Here is an 18,570-nt window from a genome sequence, read left to right as displayed (position 1 = left end):
GCCGAAGAATGCCGCCAGCTAGCGCGCTCCTTTACGGCAGAGCAACAGCAGCGCCAGAAAGAAAACCGCATCGACACGCATCCCAACACGACCTACGCTCCAGGCGTTCTTGTGTGGTTGTCCGTCCCTTTCCAAACGCCGGGGCTTTCCTCGAAACTCGTCCCAAAATTCGAAGGGCCTTACCGAGTCTTGGAGCAAACATCCCCGGTGAATTTTCTCATTGAGCCCCTGTCACCACCTGAAGACTTGCGCCGGCGTGGACGTGACATTGTCCACGTCTCGCGTCTCAAGCCCTACCACGACCCTCTGCCTCCCGATTCTTAAGGTGCCAGGATGGCTCTTTTTGTCCGGGGGGAGATTGTGAAGAAGAAGACGCGCCTCGCGGCACAGCCGCATCGCCAACGCGCGGCTCGTCTCGCCTCGCGCTGTTGATTGCTGGCGTCCGTTTGGACAGTGCTTCGGGCTGCTTCGCCGTTCCCGGTTGCTGTGCCTTTACATCAGGAGCCGCCAATAAACCTTTTCTCACTTTGACCATATAGCGAAACTGTAATTTCTTTCCTGGCAATGTCGCGAGAAAAAAATTTTAGTATGAAGGAATGACCTGATGATAATGGAAATACCTTGACAATGCTGACGGCACTGAAACGGAAAGGATGCACGGGCGGACAGAGAAAATCTGAGATTAAACCTTATAGGTACTGCAGCTGGAAAAATAAAATATAAGAAGACACTTGGGAAGGACGAAAAAAGCCCACAAATATAATCCCAGCACTTGACCATTTTTTTATTGCGAAACATTCTTTGCGTACTTTAGGCGTTTTGAGTGCATCTATCTGCCCTCCTACGTGGTGATGCAGTCGTGATGGTTTCTTGAACTAGATGCGTATGAGAATAGGCATGGGGCAGCATGACATGCATGCAAACATAACATGACTGAGAAGTCATGACATTAATGACGTGCTATAAATGGTATGAAAGACATGATGCAGTCGTGACCGTTTCTTCAACTCGGTGTACATCAGGGTAAGAATGAAATGCATGCATGACCTTACATGAATGAAATGGCATTAATGACATGCCTGCATGACATGAATGACATGGGTTCAATGAGATGTCATGCGCGTCATTACGTGAATGGCAAGGCATGCAAGAGCATGTCATGTCATGACATTAATGACATCAAATTCTTGTCTCGGAATGTATGTAATAACTTAAATGGTATGAGTGCCACGATGCTGTCATGGTAGTTCTTTAACTAGATGTATATCTGGATATGAATGACATGGCATAAATATCATGACATGAATGACATACGCGGCGTGACACGAATGTTATGAATTGTATAACATGGCAATATTTACGAGACATGTGTGAGCATGTCAGTCTGTCCCATTCTTGTCATCACATGCACGCACGTATCGCCTCACACATTCTGACCGATATGAAGCTAATGAAATGACCACGACATCATCATCTCGGGTAATTCATGTCATTCATGACAATCACGTTATGACATGCATGTCATTTCACTCATGTCATGGAGATCCTGATATACAACTTGTTAGAAAATGAAACTGACATTACTCGCAATCATGTCATGACATGAGTGTCATAAATGAGGGAACTGTAATCTAGTGAGTGACATGAAAGATATTTCTTTTGCTGGACATATGCTAAATATCCATGTCATGACATCCTTGTGTGACAATAATGATATGTAATGTCATTAATGTCTGAGATAATTGACATGGCCTATATGTCTAGCCATGACACGTTTCCCAGGAAAGTCATGACATGGATGGCAAAAATGTGATAAATTCACGCCATGCATGCACGCATGCACGGCATGACATTACCATGACAATAACATATGGTGACCCCGTGGACCAAGCTGTCTAATAACATGGACCGCTGATTATATGCTCGTGCTCGTGATGCCGTGATGGCCGTTTCATCGTCATCCTAGCTCCGTAATCTGACGCTCGCCTCTGATTCTCGCGTGCCATTACGCGCGTACCAAGTGGCACGTTTAAGATGCCGGCATCTTGAACGCAGTACACCGGATGGTAGTTCATCCATTGAAACAGCGATTGAAAAGCAAGTTTTCCCCTAGCGTTCATTTCCAAGAACCAAACAGCCCAACGCACCGCCTCCCAATTTCTCCCAAATTTCGTACCGGGCTTTGACGTTCCTTCTCGTCTTCACCAGGCCGCCTAATCAAAGAGCCAGGCGTGCTCTTTCCTGGGGCACATAGTGTCCGAATACGACAATGCTGCAATGAATTCCCCTATGGTAGCGTCCTCAGAGCTCGGCCAAGGCGAGCAGCTGCACCGCGTCACCAGTCCGAATGACTATAAAGATAGAGGCTTCAGGTTGTGCTACAGTATCGCCGTCAAGTCAACCATTTGGGTCCTCTAAGTGACACCATGTGCCGCCGTCAGTGAGCATTCCGATTTCGCGTTTCTTAATCACCTTCTTACTCAGTGGGCCCACCGCCAAAGTTAAGTTGACCCGCCCCCAAATTTTTAAGTTGGCTTACCCCCTAATTTCACTTGGCCGCGGCTAGTATAGGCTTAGCCATTCATTTCCTATGGAGCCCTATGTATTCCTATGAATATGCATAAATATTATCATGTGGATATTCTGTCTGATCGTTTCCACTTTTTTAATGAATAAGCATTTCTATGCTGACCCAGCGAGGCAAGCCGTCCGTCCGTCCCACAGATAATATGATCGCTGTCAAGATTGGGCCCGCAGGAGTAAGCGAATTAAGCTTCGTGCTGTCTCTCGCTTCAACGCGGACTAAGCGGCGGGAACACACGGCTCCCGAAGCTATCAGCACTCACCGCACTCTGCCCCAATCTCACATCGCTTTCAAGTTAGGACCCTGCACGTCTCGCATTAACTAGGCGGCGAGAACAGAGCACGCACGAAGGTATCAGCACTCGGCGCTCTCTGACTTCATCACCGATTCATATTAAGATAGATGTCCGCGCGGCTGTGTCATACGCATCCTGCGCCAGAGTGTGGCTGATCACGGTGCATAATAGTTCGACGCTCATGGATACGGCACTAAAGAGTGATAACGGCTTATAATGACCGGAACGTCATCAGCGCGCCTGGTGCCGTCACCTGCAGTAGTTTGCTCGCATGATCAATTCACTTTGCGCCACCATACCCAGCAGTTCGTGTCGGCGCATAGTTGCCGTTTATGCTTCTCGGATCAAGTTTCATAATATTCATAACGACACCAGGCTGCGTGGGGGTGAGGAAGTGGCACAATGCTTACGCATACTTATACAACTCCCGGAGGAGGTTAAGGGTGACTTATTATGTGTTTCAGTTGATCCTTATCGCGTATAAAGCGAGCAATCTACATTTATACCATTATAACGGTTAAATGTCGGAACTTCGCAAATTACGCATTTTTGCGGAAATTCAAGGCACTGCACTTTTCGCGTGATGGAGAAATTTTGCCGGGGCATTCCCCCAAAAATGTTTACACATTAAAAGGTATGTCGCTATTTTAATCTTTGTGAGGCCCATATTGATGTGTGCTTGGTTTTCTCTTTTATGAAGAAAAATATCGCTTTTATTGACTCACCTTTTGACTGGCAAGCTGCACGCTTTGAGTTTCCGATGTCCGGTTGCCTATATGAAGGCGTCTCATCCTACAACCATATTTCAAAAATGGTTCCTAATCCAAATTTTATTTTTTTATCCAACTTGTTGGGCACACACATGCCATATCCTACAATGTGCCCCAGCTAAGCAGGTGTTAAGATTTTATCTACGTATGGTTGGTCACTAGTCTTTCGGCTATGCCACTAGTCAATCAGTCTAATTTCGTATCGACTCTTGACCTCGTTCTCAGTATCGCCAATCGACGCATGAAACTGGCCGGGATGTAAAGCATACGACACTTTCAAAGACATCTGCATGAGCTCAGGTATTGCGCTAGCACCTCCTCACAAAAAGAGCAACATGTTAGCTTTCTTGGTTTGAAGACGAACATTCCTAAAGCCGCAAGATATCTTGAGGCATTATCATATTGCGATTATAATCAGACGTGATCGCTTTGTCCTATTCAACGAAACATTACATTTGCGAACTGTGTTCTGTAGTTCTATTTGACTCCAATAGGACAATCGTTTTTGACATTTTTCGAATGCATCAAAACTGTTCATAAATATGAGTACCTTTCGTGATGGTAGTTTCCAAGCGTTTATTGTGCTAGAAACATTACACCTCTTGGGGACCAATATTGTGGATGGGGGCAAAGTATAATTACATCAATGCGCGTCTTTGTGACATTGTTTCAAACACAACTTTTTCACAGGTGTCGTGACCGCGTCCCGTGGAGCAGCGCTCGCTACCAAATATATCCAGAAGTGCGGCAAAGACATCATTTTGGGCTACCCTTGGACGACGTCCAACATGATTAAGGTATAGGCTAGTAGAGTTCGGGCTCTTAGAGGGTCGCTAGCCTGACCCATCGTAACTTTTCAAGAGGTCTGGGTACCCTATTCTATAGGGGCGTCACACGAAAGATAAGCGGGCCCTAGCCTTCTTCGGTCTTTCCAAGCGGAGGGTGGCATGCTGGTGGGGAATTAGTGGTGGCGATATTTGGGCAACCACACAGGGCTAATTTTATACATCCACAGGATGTTTTGGAGCGCCCCTATATACATGGTATAGTGGTCTCTAGTTGAGCCATTTGCTTGCGACGAAACTTCAAAATCACTACGGCGACTTGTCGCTTGAGTAGAATGCGTCTAAACGACTTTAGAATAATGATCTGCCACTCCTGGTGGAATATGTGCTTGCCAATAGTTTATGGTCGCACCAACGAGCACCGTTAAGCGCAATGCCGTTCTTGACAGCGTTGCAATGATGACGCCTGTATACCCCAACCTAAAGGAACGCAATTCGTAACTGTACCCACTTATTGTTGTAAGACATATATATCAACCATTATTTAGCACTGCAAAGAGATGACACTGACGTTTAATTTCAATGTTTCCAAGATGCACTTTATTATAACGTAGAAGCGAGAAAATTACTGCAGAAGACAGAGTGCTTTTCTTGTAATACATGGATTTCTCTTACAGATCGCTGGAAAATGTTGCCTGGCTGTACAGATATGCTATGAATATCACAAAGAGAAAAAACAGCAGGTAAAACACCCTTATCAGTATTCAAAGTACAAAACTATCAGGAAGGTTCACAAGCAGCGCTACTCAATGACAAACTCACAGTAACTTATTCAGTCAATGACTAAATTTATTACTTTCGTACAAATCAGCCTTTTCATAATGTTTCTTGTGGCTTTGCTGACATTGTCGCAGCACTAGATTCGGTGGCAGGATCAATGTTTGGTCGAGTTGATAAGGAAACATACTTGTTGCCAGCCGAAAAGACGTAGACGAGGCGCGCAGGACACGCGCTGTGCAGGACACAGTAGAGCACTCGCCCTGTGTGTCTTGTCCATGTCAGCGCGTTTTCGTTCAGTAACAAGTGCGCTGGTTTTACGTTTGGATGACATGACGTCGTTGAACCCCACCTGTGATTATTTAGTAAAAGCATGAAAGTCAGCAGTACTCGTCGCCTTCAGCTATATGCAATATGTCACAGTGCCGTGTACAATACAGTATAACCTGCATATACCGCAAGTCGTATAGTAAAGCGCGGGTACATAGGTATACCTAAATATATCCGGAAACTTTTGCTCACCGACAACTCCGCCGACGACGATGTCGACACTGGATCTTCTGCGACATGCGGCCTTTCACCATCTCGCGTTAATATCGACGTTATGCGAAAAGCAGTGTCACAATGCGGGGACACACGGTATTCCTGTCGCCAAGAGTTGTCATATTCGGGGCCCGCATGCAGCTTGGTTCTTCGCTCTCGCTTCTTTATGGCTATGCTGCGTCATTCAACGGCGGCGCCGTGATTTTCGCGCATGGCGCATGGCACTTGCGTGCATATAGCATTCTAGCATTCAGAAAAGTTTAAATATTGCGACGGACAGGTGTAAAAAATGGCTTATACCGTGTATTTTTATGGCGACTACGAGTGGCATCACTACAACAAAGACGGTGGGCCAGGGCAAATCGCCAACTGTTTCTCGTCTGCTATACAACTTCGTCCGCAACATGGGTGACTAATCAAATTAATCAACGGTGTCGAAAGCACCCACTCGGTGCAGTTAAGACATGTAGGCACAGGAAAGGTTCGCGGCATGCAGGATTAATCTGTGTATGATGCATGATTGGGCTTCAGGCAAACGACGCCTAAAATACAAGTGCGGAGTTGAGGAGATGGAGACGAAGACAATGGAGCGGTTTCTTTCGTTAAGTCGGTCACGTGGCGCCACACTAAATATGGGCAGGTGTACGGGAACAGCAGCTTTTGAGAAAGCCCGACAGGCTGCGTTGACGACGAGAGCAGGACAGGCACCGAGGTACCCAGGGGCAGAGTGGGTAGCCTTGTGATGACTATTGTACCGAGAATACTGGTCGAGCTGCAATTCGATGAATCGAGTGCCTTAAACTTGACCTCCATGGTCGGCACGAGTAATAGCCGCCGCTCGAGCATACTAGGTAGGGGTGCACGCAGAAGACAACAGTAACCTTTCCATAAGCAGCCTAGGATTTTGGCCGAATAAAAGAAAGAAAAGCCAATAACTGGAGGCCTCATGGCTTGACGTGTTGCATGCAAATGCCACAAAAGGCAATGCTGTGCGCCAGTCCTGGTCGTGGGTGGACACATATATCGCTAGCATGTCGATAATCGTTCGGTTCCATTAGTTCTTTCAAGCCATATGTATGTGGCTATCCGCGTAACATCTTTGGGGGAGGCGCACGTTACAGAAGGGAGTTTCTAGTATAGAAGGCCAGATCAGCCGTCAATCAAGGCAGAATGGATGCTCAGGAAGTCATGGACAAGGCTGACGTCATAAGGACACTTGCAGAACGGCGAGTAGAACTAACGTCTGGTGGCTAGCGAAGCTCACAAGCGCAGTGCACATGCCGATGACGCGAGGTGCCACCTTCGGTATCGCGAACGACAGGAGACGTGGGGGGCGTAAGAACCTTCCGGAGAAGACGAGAAAGGCGAGCACTCATGACTGATAGTTGTGCCCCAGTGTCGCTGAGCGCCTAAACAAGTACGACGTCCACTTCTACGTCGAAAAGATGTTGTCGGGTTTGGCCGGGTCTACAAAAGATTTCCGGGTTAGTTGGCCAATGCAGCATCACGTCTGAGAGCTGCACTGGTCAGTTTTCCGAAGCTGTATGACGAGATTTTGGTGACGGCAACACACGGGGCAGAAGAAAGCGAGAACACCGGTTCTCCAGGAATGGCGGGCGGTATTAGCGTGGAGTCGGGGAAAGAGCATCATAGGGTGGAGGTTCACTGCGAAAACAAAACGATGAGGACCGACTGTCTGCCTGGCGATAAGTGTACGCGGGTCGAGGTGGCAAAGGCTGGAGGTAGTGACAGGGGCCGGAAATATGGCCTATTTCATTACCGTTGAAGCATATTTGTCTATCGACAGGTATGTGCCACTAGATTGAATTGCGGTATTCAGGATAAGTTGATTGCGGGCGGTGAGCTCGAATGAAATTGCTGACCACAAGAGGACCTACAGCACAGATACAATGAATGCATGCGTTCGCCAACTATTCGCGTACGACGGCTTGGATCAACAATAAAGCCGGTTGGGACTCGTCGTAAGAACGGGCTTGACGAACTGACGGAGACGCGGCCTCAACCTGGCGCCGCACAAGACGCAGCAAGTTTTCGGTACCAGGAGGCCGGACGTGCTCAAATGTTCAGGTAACAGTGGTATTTAGTAGCCGCACGAATTGTTTAGCGGCTGCACGAAGCGAACAACTGCGCGGCGGCTCTGTATCTTCAAAGCCCTGGCATTCTGTTATGATCTCGTCAATCGACGAGCAGTCCTTATATGACAGTAAATTGAAGGCGTCATCGTTGATGCCTTTAGATATGTGGCTGACTTCGTCAGCTTCGGACATTTGCCGTCAACACACCGACAGAGATCTGAATACGCCCTTAATGTACACGAGGCATGGATCAGTTGATTTTGGGCTCGGCACGAAAGTTCCTTCTTGGCGACTCGCTGGCAGGTGGCTGGTTTCCCGAAGAGCTCCTTTAGTTTTTGCTCTCAAGTTACCCAACTGGTCAATTCCTCCTTGTTTTTCTGGAATCATACACGGGCTGTTCCCTTGAGGTAGTAGATAGCGCTAGCCAGCATGATGATTGGGTGCCACTGGTTGTTCTTGTTGGCTGGCTCGTATTCGGTTAACCACTCTTCGACGGCCATGGCGTCAGTAACGAAGAAGGTGCCAGGGTCCCGGAATCGGCTAAGGGCAACCCACGCTCTCGTAGCCGAGGCTGAGCCAGCGGGCCTCTCAGTTCACGCGGTCGTATGGCCCGCGAGTTGTCCACTGCGAAGATCTGTGGTGTTCTTCCGGATATACCCCGCGCCGAAAGAAATCTTGAAAGTAGATAATCAAAATGATTCATATGCAATATTTACACGGCGACAGCTAGTGGCACCACAACAAAGATCGCTTCTGTGTTTGTTTTCCTCCAGGAGTGGCTCATACGCACTATGGGGGATGATGACGATGATGATGATGGAACTGTTTTATGGCTCGTACCCACGAAAGGGCATCTGCCTATTGGGGATTGACGGGCCGAGACACAGCCTGTCCTCTTTTTCCTTTGCTATGCAACAACTTTTTTTACCATCAGGATACGTGGCTCATAACAAAATATATGAAGCGAGTTTGACTTCACCCAGCAAGAAACAATCTTTAAATTATTTTTTTGCCACAGAAGAGCGACGCATACTAAGTGGCGTAGAGTTAGAAAAGTTGGGGTAGAAGAGCTTCATTGAGCAGCGACATGTACCAAGTTGCGCGTACTTAGTGATAAGGTTGCATCAAAGAGGGTCACTGAAGAACGGTGCATGACCTGTGGTGTATGCTCAGCAACCCAAGTTGGCTTAAATGTGGTTCAGCAAAGGATGGTTCACACTTAGTGGCACATATCGAGCAGCCCGCTTTGGCCTGAGGTTTATTGAAAAGCGGCACTGACCAATGTCACATACCAAGTGCTCCAAGTTGGCATCAAAGAGGCTCTTTGAACAGTGGCACATGCCTAGTGCCACATATCCAATGAATTAAGTCGATCCAACAGCGTTATCCAACCTTGTCCCATCAGCACAGCAGCCCGATGCGTTACCCATTAAACCATGAATTACCCACTCCCAGTGACCCAACTTGGCGGAAAAGTGGTCAAAGACATAGATAGATAGATAGATAGATAGATAGATAGATAGATAGATAGATAGATAGATAGATAGATAGACAGATAGATACATAGATAGATAGATAGATAGATAGATAGATAGATAGATAGATAGATAGATAGATAGATAGATAGATAGATAGATAGATAGATAGATAGATAGACAGACAGACAGACAGACAGACAGACAGACAGACAGACAGATTGATAGATAGAGAGATAGATAGATAGATAGATAGATAGATAGATAGATAGATAGATAGATAGATAGATAGATAGATAGATAGATAGATAGATAGTATCCTTAGAATGCTACTCGCAATAATAGCTCACGTAAGCAAGTTTACAGGTATGATGCTGCGCTGAAGAGATAGCTTCCTGGCAATTATGTCCAAGGCAAGCAGATAAGTCGATGCATGCGAGATATACACCAGGCTCAATTTGGAGATTGCTCGGCGAGGCCTGCGTACTGCAGTGACCATAAAAATAGATTGGTGGTGTTGATGATTAAAGTAGGAAGGCAACCACCGACCTTTAAAGAGAGCATAAAGAACACTGCGTCCATGAGAGTACTTGCAGCAAGCCTAAATTAGACTGTATGGTCTTGTGAATGAAAGTTTATATGTCTATACGTATGTTTCTATGAGAACAAGGGTAAGCCTGCCATAGAAAAACACTGTCGACTTGTTGCTACCTTGAGGAATCACGGTCAACTTCTCAGCGAAGCTATCTTATTTCGGCAGCTCCATAAAGAATTTGTATTACTTGTAACTAAAACACACTTTAAAACTGCCCACACAAATGCCCACACATTACTTATGACGGGGTGGAGCTCTGCATCGCGTCGTTTTTTATGGACATTAAAGAAACTGCGTATGCGTTGCGAAAAATACGGTTCTCACGCCCTCTAACGTTTCTCTAAGGACATTTGTACAAGAACTGAAATTACAATGCACAGATTACAGTATGATCCTGAATCACCCACAAAATGTCACTATCACCATACTAATTGAATATCGGTATCATATTTGGTTATCTCAAAAACCTGACCAACAATGTGCGTTTTGTGTTAGACTCTTCAAGAGGAAGAAAAGGACTGTTTAGTAAATTATTGTGCCAGATCCGAATGAGATTACGAACTTAAAACTCTCGGTATACGTAATATCGGGCATATCTCTCATCACCTAAACTCTGTGAGCGATTTAGTTCTCGAATTAGGATCGAAATCGAACGCGCGACAAATTGTGTGTAATGTTTGGTAGCGTTCAGCTCTAGTCGCACTGCAGCTTCACTGTAGGGAAATTCCCTATTCAGGTATGTTACTTTGGCCTGATGCGACTGGTTCTGGAAATACTGGCGATTCTAGACGGACGCTTTGGTCGATTGCAACTACAGCGGTCTCCCTTTCTGGTTTCTCTCGCTCTGTGAGGAGGTGCTGCTCATAGCTTCCTTAGAGCAGTTATCTTGCGACGCACAAATTAGACTAATTCCCAAGATACTCTTGCTTACGCGTGCAAAAAAAGAAATAAAAATACATGTTACCGTGAATCCTGCGCGAAACCATACAGTCAATACACGCAGATAAAGGTGGCACTTGTCCTTCTTTTATACGACCGTGACAAATATGGCATCATTCCTTTATGTCTGAAGCAATGGTATCTCCCTTTAATTCGTAGGATGTCCAAGTTTTCCGAACTGCCATACGGCAGTGCTTGGTAGAGGGATCGCTGGCGCTGTACGCAATAAAACCTGTGAGTATAGTTACCTGTTACCATTAGCCCTGCTGGACTGGCTGAAACTGGTTGTCTTGTGCACAATATTGCCTTTGGAGTGGCAATGGCATATTGACATTGCATCGCTACAGAAACGCGAAGTATGATATGTGTTCTGCTTGAAGCCTAATATATTCTAAGATTTTATCTAAATTACAGCTGCAAGTTCACAATTTAGATTGATTTAGTCCCTTTGATATTGAATTCAAGGATAATCTGCTGGTACCTGTGGACCAATAAGCGACGATAGAACAGGGAACGGAGTATCAGCTCACAGCAAACACTGTGCGCGCCGTGCCAAGACCCGATTTTCAAATGTCCTAAACGTCAGCCTATATATTATAGAGCTGAGAAGCTAGCGAAAATTTAATATATAAGTTTTGGCACTGAAAGCAACTCAATGCGAACTAAAGACATCAATCGTGAGGAATAATATACAGGGCCTAAGTACTACCTAAGTGGAGAAAGCACGTACCATTGTTGATACAACCTTGCTGGTGGCTTCAGAGAGGCTGACTTACACATAAATCGCGAAGACCGTATTTTATCCAATTCGTTTAGAAAGCTTTCCCACGTTTCCTACACTTTTTAAAGAAATCAGTCTAGTGCATCGATGATAGTCACTCAAAACTTGCAGGTTCTCTTCAGTAAGTTACCGCCGAGTCCTGTTCTTCCACATTATTTAAAATCTTCGCTTAATGCGAATGCATCGCACAGCACTGGCACAACCGTAAGTTGATATGGAAAGAAAACCGCCACAGGCGCCCCCTTATGTGATCATTCATTACTAGAAGGCTAGAAGATGCTTTACTTAAATTAACTTTGATATTTTAGTGACCGACGGTTCTTCCACCCGTAAAATCATCAGTGCCCGCTTGCATCATGTAGTGTCACGTCGAATCCGCTTTAAAACATGTAGGCTGTCCGCGCCTTTAGCTTTAAATTGCTCATTTTGCTGCTATGTTAATTTTACCCCTCGGATAATTCGGACAAACCTCGCAGTCTTGCAATGATTGAATTACAGAGCATTGAATATACTTTGTATAGTACTGCACATGAGGCCGCGCTTCGCGTTAAGCATCCCAACAGGTAAATTGAGTAGCCAATTCCAGGAGGAGGCTGCAAGACGCGCCCTATATTCCAGCATACACGTTTTTTCAAGGTGGCTGTGATCGACCCCATAAAACTCGGAAGCATGTTACATTCCTGCAACACGTGAAGTCGTAAAACTGCTGCACACGTGGTAATGTACCGGGGGGGGGGGAAGACTTCTTGCAAGACATAACGAGCCTCAGTGGGAAGTAAGCGTATGGCGCTCTAGGTCGACCTCCTATACGACACATGCGAACACCTAATGCCCTACCTGAAGGTTATTTCGTTCTTTCTTTCGTTCTCTCTTCCTTCCCGTTTTCCTTTCTTTCTTTCTTTCTCTCTTTTCTCTTTCTTTCTTTCTTTGTTCATTCATTCATTCATTCATTCATTCATTCATTCATATTCAGCCATTGCATTTTTGCTTGAGTACGGGGGTATGCGCCATTTCTGATGATGATACCATTTGCATCATAATTTTTGAATCACTGCGCAAGACGCCGCTATTGTCGGATATTAGCCATTGCAACAAGCCACTTGAGGCTTTCACCTTAAAAAGCTAGGTACGTGCTATGAGAAGAAAATCTGCGTATTACTTCTGCAAGATTAAGATTCTTGTTTCCATGCGACGCAAAAGGGACGTGAGCTCAGAAAACAAGCAGGCAGGACAGACGCTATTTTTCGTTGTAGCGTTGAGATTTTTCTCCTCTTCCTCCCAATAAGCTTCATTTACTAATTTGAAATGACCGATTAGTTATGATTGGAATTTCAATCTGCGCGAGAAATATAGGATACGGAAGTGGACGGGGGTATTGAGATAAATATTAACTATTTGTGTCGACGAAAGTATTAGTACCCATTGAATTGAAACAAGCTGCAAAGAAACGTACGAGATCTAAAAAGAGAACCGCATGCGTGCGCGCTTGCGCGTTAATCTCTTGTAACATTCTTTAAACGAGTTACGTCTGCTGCGCTCAGGCAGGACGTGCGAAAAGCTATCGTAGTCTTAGACTCGGTCTTTTTGATTAGAGGGACTCAATAATTATCTACTTCTTGAAGCACCCTTTCAGCCCTTGATGCAATTTATAGCGCGTAGAGGTAATCGTTGTTACGGTCTACTTACTACAAAATGCCATAAAGTCAGTTGAACAAATGGTTAGAAAACGTTTAGGAAGGCTAGAGGAACTGTTTTGAATATAACGTGTGACAAAGGCGTTTTTACCATTTGTCTCGCAAACCATACTTAGTTCAAGGGAATGTTCCACGTCTCAATAATTTCTCTCGTCGTATTCCAGTGCTGATTGCCGTGCTATCGGTTGTTAACAAAACTCTCTCTCAAGTCTCTAAATATTTTAAGGCAGTTTGTCGTGTGCGTATCATGGCCACGCACGCTTAAATCTCCTTCCGTTTCTCTACCGCGGGTGCGCTGTAAAACCACGGCGCTGCAATTATGCTTCCGAAACTTTCCTATCCTTTCTCCTTCTCCTCCCTTAAATTCGTTCCCTTAACTACTACACGCAGAGACAAAGCAACAGCGCTCCGCATTCGATCCCATAGATGAGATAAGTATATATATATATATATATATATATATATATATATATATATATATATATATATATATATATATATATATATATAATTATCAGTCATATCACTCGCAGTACGGCCCTCTGGGCCGTTCTCTTTTCGAAAGTAGTATTATTAGGGTTATCATAGTTACACGAAGCTATTCGCCCTCGTGAGCAGCAGTCATTGAGATAGTGACTCGGGCTAGCTTCCCACACGAAGCGTGCCGCGCTCGCACCTGTTTAAGCTTTTTCTTGACTTTAGAGCTATACTATGTCCGCGCAGCCTTGAGCGACAGGAACGCAGGTTTTCTGCACTTGGCCGGCAGAGAAGGGGGGCTTTGTTCCGGCCACAAAGCGCTCCATGTCTCAGTAAGGTGCCTGGTGTGGTCTCGTGCGGACACTGTCCTCTCGGTGAGCGCATATTCCCCTCATCTTTTAAAACAAAGTTCAATACTTACAAGAATTTGTCTCGCAAGCCATACTTAGTTCAAGGGAATTTTCCACGTCTCAATAATTTATTTCGTCGTATTCGAGTGCTGATTGCCGTGAAAAGCCAATCATCTCTATTATGTATGGCCACACATATGCAGATCATAAATACCAGGTTATCTAGGTGAGTGCCATCCGTGCGGTATAACCGAGCTGATTGGTCCACCTTGACTGATCAAATAAGGCACCACTGTAGGTTAAATGAGGTGTACAACTCCTGCGGGGGCGGTACAGTATCCGCCTCTCGTGCAAGAGGACCGTGGTTCGAATCCCGGTGCCGCGCAATTCTCCACGGAAAAAAAACCGTGTATTGAGAAAATTACACAAACAGGCCTGGAGGGCGGCCTCATCCCGGTGACCACAACCGGTAACGCACTCTCTCACCAGAGCAGGACTGGCCACCCTGGTGCAGTACTGGGCCACTACCTCCTATATGAATACAACAATCAAACCCCGGCCCTCAGTCCCCAGCCGCCGCGAAGCAACTGACCACGGCGGCGGTCAGATCTGTGACGCAGCAGAGGGTGCTAAGAATCCCTGGCTCTGGACAGGCCGTCATTGGAATCTGAACCTGGCAACGTTTAAGAGGAAGCTTTAGCTCGGGCCCAACTCCGACGCGGCCTATTCAAATACATGTAAAACGCAAAAACGTTTTTATGAGATAACCCCTGGACCGATTTTGATGAAATTTGTTGGATTTGAAAGAGAAAGTTAAATTCTAGTGACGGTTGGGAGCGGAATTTCGATTTAGGGCTTGAATTTTCTTAAAAGGATTTTCAAATATTTGACCGTTTGAAAAAAATAGAAGCACGAAGTTTGCAAATTCATAGCTCTGCATCAAGAACTGATATCGCGGTTCTGTAAACGGCACCCATTAGATCATTCAAAGCGGACAAATTCAATAAGTCATTTTACATGTTACGTGAATTTTTTACGTTGGTTACAACGGTTTTGCAAAAGCTGTATTTCCCTATGACTAAATTTTTTATATTCATGTGTAACATATCAATTTTGTCCGCTTTAGATGTACTATTAGATGCAATTCACAGAATTGTATTATCATTTTTAGTGGTTAAGTCACTGAGTTGTAAACTTGATAGTTTCGTTTTTGAAAATTTTCGATTTTTGCCAATTTTTAATAAAAAATTGACGATCTAACTCAAAAATTTGAAACCAGCAGTCACTAGATTTTCAGTTTGCCTTTTAAATGCAACAAACCTCGTCAAATGTGGTGCAGTGGTTGCCGAGAAAAACGAGTTCTCCTTTTTCATGTATTTAGATAGGAGCACTCTAGCTAAAGCTTCCTCTTAACGTTAGAACGTTATGTAGTGAAGTGAGTCTAGCAGTGTTATTGGAGGAATTGGAGGGTAGTAAATGGGATATAATACGGCCCAGTGAGGTTAGGAGGACAAAAGAAGCATATACAGTGCTAAAAAGTGGGCACGTACTGTGCTACCGGGGCTTAGCGGAGAAACGAGAACTAGGAGTCGGATACCTGATTAATAAGAATATAGCTGGTAACATACAGGAATTCTATAGCATTAACGAGAGGGTGGCAGGTCTTGTTGTGAAACTTAATAAGCGGTACAAATTGAAGATAGTACGCCCCTACATCCAGTCATGATGACCAGGAAGTCGAAAGCTTTTATGAAGACGTGGAATCGGCGATGGGTAAAGTCAAAACAAAATACACTATACTGATGGGCGACTTCAATGCCAGGGTAGGCAAGAAGCAGGCTGGAGACAAGTCAGTGGGGGAATATGGCATAGGCTCTAGGAATAGCAGGGGAGAGTTAATAGTAGAGTTTGCAGAACAGCATAATATGCGGATAATAAATACCTTTTTCCGCAAAGGGGTTAGGCGAAAGTGGACGTGGCCGAATGATGAGACTAGAAATGAAATCGACTTCATACTCTGCGCTAACCCTGGCATCATACAAGATGTAGACGTGCTCGGCAAGGTGCGCTGCAGTGACCATAGTATGGTAAGAACTCGAATTAGCCTAAACTTGAGGAGGGAACGGAAGAAACTGGTACATAAGATGCCGATCAATGACTTAGCGGTATGAAGGAAACCAGAAAAATTCCGGATCAAGCTACAGAACAGGTATTCGGCTTTAACTCAGGAAGAGGACCTTACTGTTGATGCAATGAACGACAATCTTATGGGCATCATTAAGGAGTGCGCATTACAAGTCGGTGGTAACTCCGTTAGACAGGAGACCAGTAAGCTATCGCAGGAGACGAAAGATCTGATCAAGAAACGCCAATGTATGAAAGCCTCTAACCCTACAGCTAGAATAGAACTGGCAGAACTTTCTAAGTTCATCAACAAACGTAAGACAGCTGACATAAGGAACTATAATATGGATAGAATTAAACATGGTCTCAGGAACGGAGGAAGCCTAAAAGCAGTGAAGAAGAAACTAGGAATAGGCAAGAATCAGATGTATGCGTTAAGAGACAAAGCCGGCAATATCGTTACTAATATGGATGAGATAGTTCAAGTGGCTGAGGAGATCTATAGAGATTTATACAGCACCAGTAACACTCACGACGATAATGTGAGAGAGGATAGTCTAGAGGAACTTGAAATCTCACAAGTAATGCCGGAAGAAGTAAAGAATGCCTTGGGAGCTATGCAAAGGGGGAAGGCAGCTGGGGAGGATCAGGTAACAGCATATTTGTTGAAGGATGGTGGGAAAATTGTCCTAGAAAGACTGGCCACCCTATATACACAAAGCCTCACGACCTCGAACGTACCGGAATCTTGGAAGAACGCTAACATAATCCTAATCCATAAGAAAGGGGACGCCAAAGACTTGAAAAATTATAGACCGATCAGCCTACTGTCCATTGCCTACAAAGTATTTACTAAAGTAATCGTAAATAGAATCTGGAACACCTTAGACTTCTGTCAACCAAAGGACCAGGCAGGATTCCGTAAAGGCTACTCAACAATAGAACATATTCACACTATCAATCAGGTGATAGAGAAATGTGCGGAATATAACCTACCCTTATGTATAGCCTTCATTGATTACGTAAAAGCGTTTGATTCAGTCGAAACCTCAGCAGTCATGGAGGCATTACGGAATCAGGGTGTAGATGAGCCATATTTAAAAATACTGGAAGATATCTATAGCAGCTCCACAGCCACCGTAGTCCTCCATAAAGAAAGCAACAAAATCCCAATAAAGAAAGGCTTCAGACAGGGAGATACGATCTCTCCAATGCTATTCACAACATCTTAACAGGAGGTATTCAGAGTCCTGGAGTGGGAAGAATTGGGGATAATAGTTGATGGAGAATACCTTAGCAACTTGCGATTCGCTGATGATATTGCCTTGCTTAGTAACTCAGGGGACTAATTGCAATGCATGCTCACTGACTTGGAGAGGCAAAGCAGAGTGGTGGGTCTGAAAATTAATTTGCAGAAAACTAAAGTAATGTTTAACAGTCTCGGAAGAGAACAGCAGTTTACGATAGGTAGCAAGGCACCGGAAGTGGTAAGGGAATACATCTACTTAGGAGAGGTAATGACGGCGGATCCGGATCATGAGACTGGAATAATCGGAAGAATAAGAATGGGCTGGGGTGCGTTTTGCAGGCATTCTCAGATCATGAACAGCAGGTTGCCATTATCTCTCAAGAGAAAAGTGTATAAAAGCTGTGTCTTACCAGTACTCACGTGCGGGGCAGAAACCTGGAGGCTTACGAAAAGGGTTCTGCTGAAATTGAGGACGACGCAACGCGCTATGGAAAGAAGAATGATGGATGTAACGTTAAGGGATAGGAAAAGAGCAGATTGGGTGAGGGAACAAACGCGGGTAAATGACATCTTAGTTGAAATCAAGAAAAAGAAATGTGGGGGGGGGGGGGGCATGGGCCGGACATGTAATGAGGAGGGAAGATAACCGATGGTCATTAAGGGTTACGGACTGGATTCGAAGGGAAGGGAAGCGTAGCAGGGGGCGGCAGAAAGTTAGGTGGGTGGATGACATTAAGACGTTTGCAGGGGCAACATGGCCACAATTAGTACATGACCGGGGTAGTTGGAGAAGCATGGGAGAGGCCTTTGCCCTGCAATGGGCGTAACCAGGCTGATGATGATGATGATACCAGTGGAGATCGAGGCTAGATATCAATTCCTTACGGTAGTACATGAGGGAAAGAGAGGAAGGTATATGCTGTCTACATCATTTGTACTTTGCAGGAAGCTTTCGCCTTCAATAAAGAAGAGTTCTCATCAATGATGCAACATTTCAACGTAAGAAAAAAAATCATTTTCTACTTTCTCGCCTGGC

The 18,570-nt window shown here is 45.0% G+C and overlaps 1 protein-coding gene across 2 annotated transcripts in view; it reads left to right on the top strand.

Moving 5' to 3' along the window:
* LOC142571002 (uncharacterized) overlaps nt 1–18,570 on the top strand; it is a 43,664-nt gene that overhangs the window by 11,452 nt on the left and 13,642 nt on the right. Inside the window, exons 2-5 of one of the 2 annotated variants that reach the window (XM_075679300.1) lie at nt 4,340–4,446; nt 5,112–5,177; nt 11,019–11,093; nt 18,480–18,533. In XM_075679300.1, coding sequence (XP_075535415.1) covers nt 4,340–4,446; nt 5,112–5,177; nt 11,019–11,093; nt 18,480–18,533 — 302 coding nt within the window. The remainder of the gene's footprint in view (nt 1–4,339; nt 4,447–5,111; nt 5,178–11,018; nt 11,094–18,479; nt 18,534–18,570) is intronic. The other variant, XM_075679301.1, reaches the window with a different exon arrangement.

Source organism: Dermacentor variabilis, chromosome 2 (genome assembly GCF_050947875.1).
Source record: "Dermacentor variabilis isolate Ectoservices chromosome 2, ASM5094787v1, whole genome shotgun sequence".
Taxonomy (NCBI): domain Eukaryota; kingdom Metazoa; phylum Arthropoda; class Arachnida; order Ixodida; family Ixodidae; genus Dermacentor; species Dermacentor variabilis.
The sequence above is the reverse complement of the archived record's forward strand: the minus strand, read 5'-3'. Positions and strand labels throughout refer to the sequence as shown.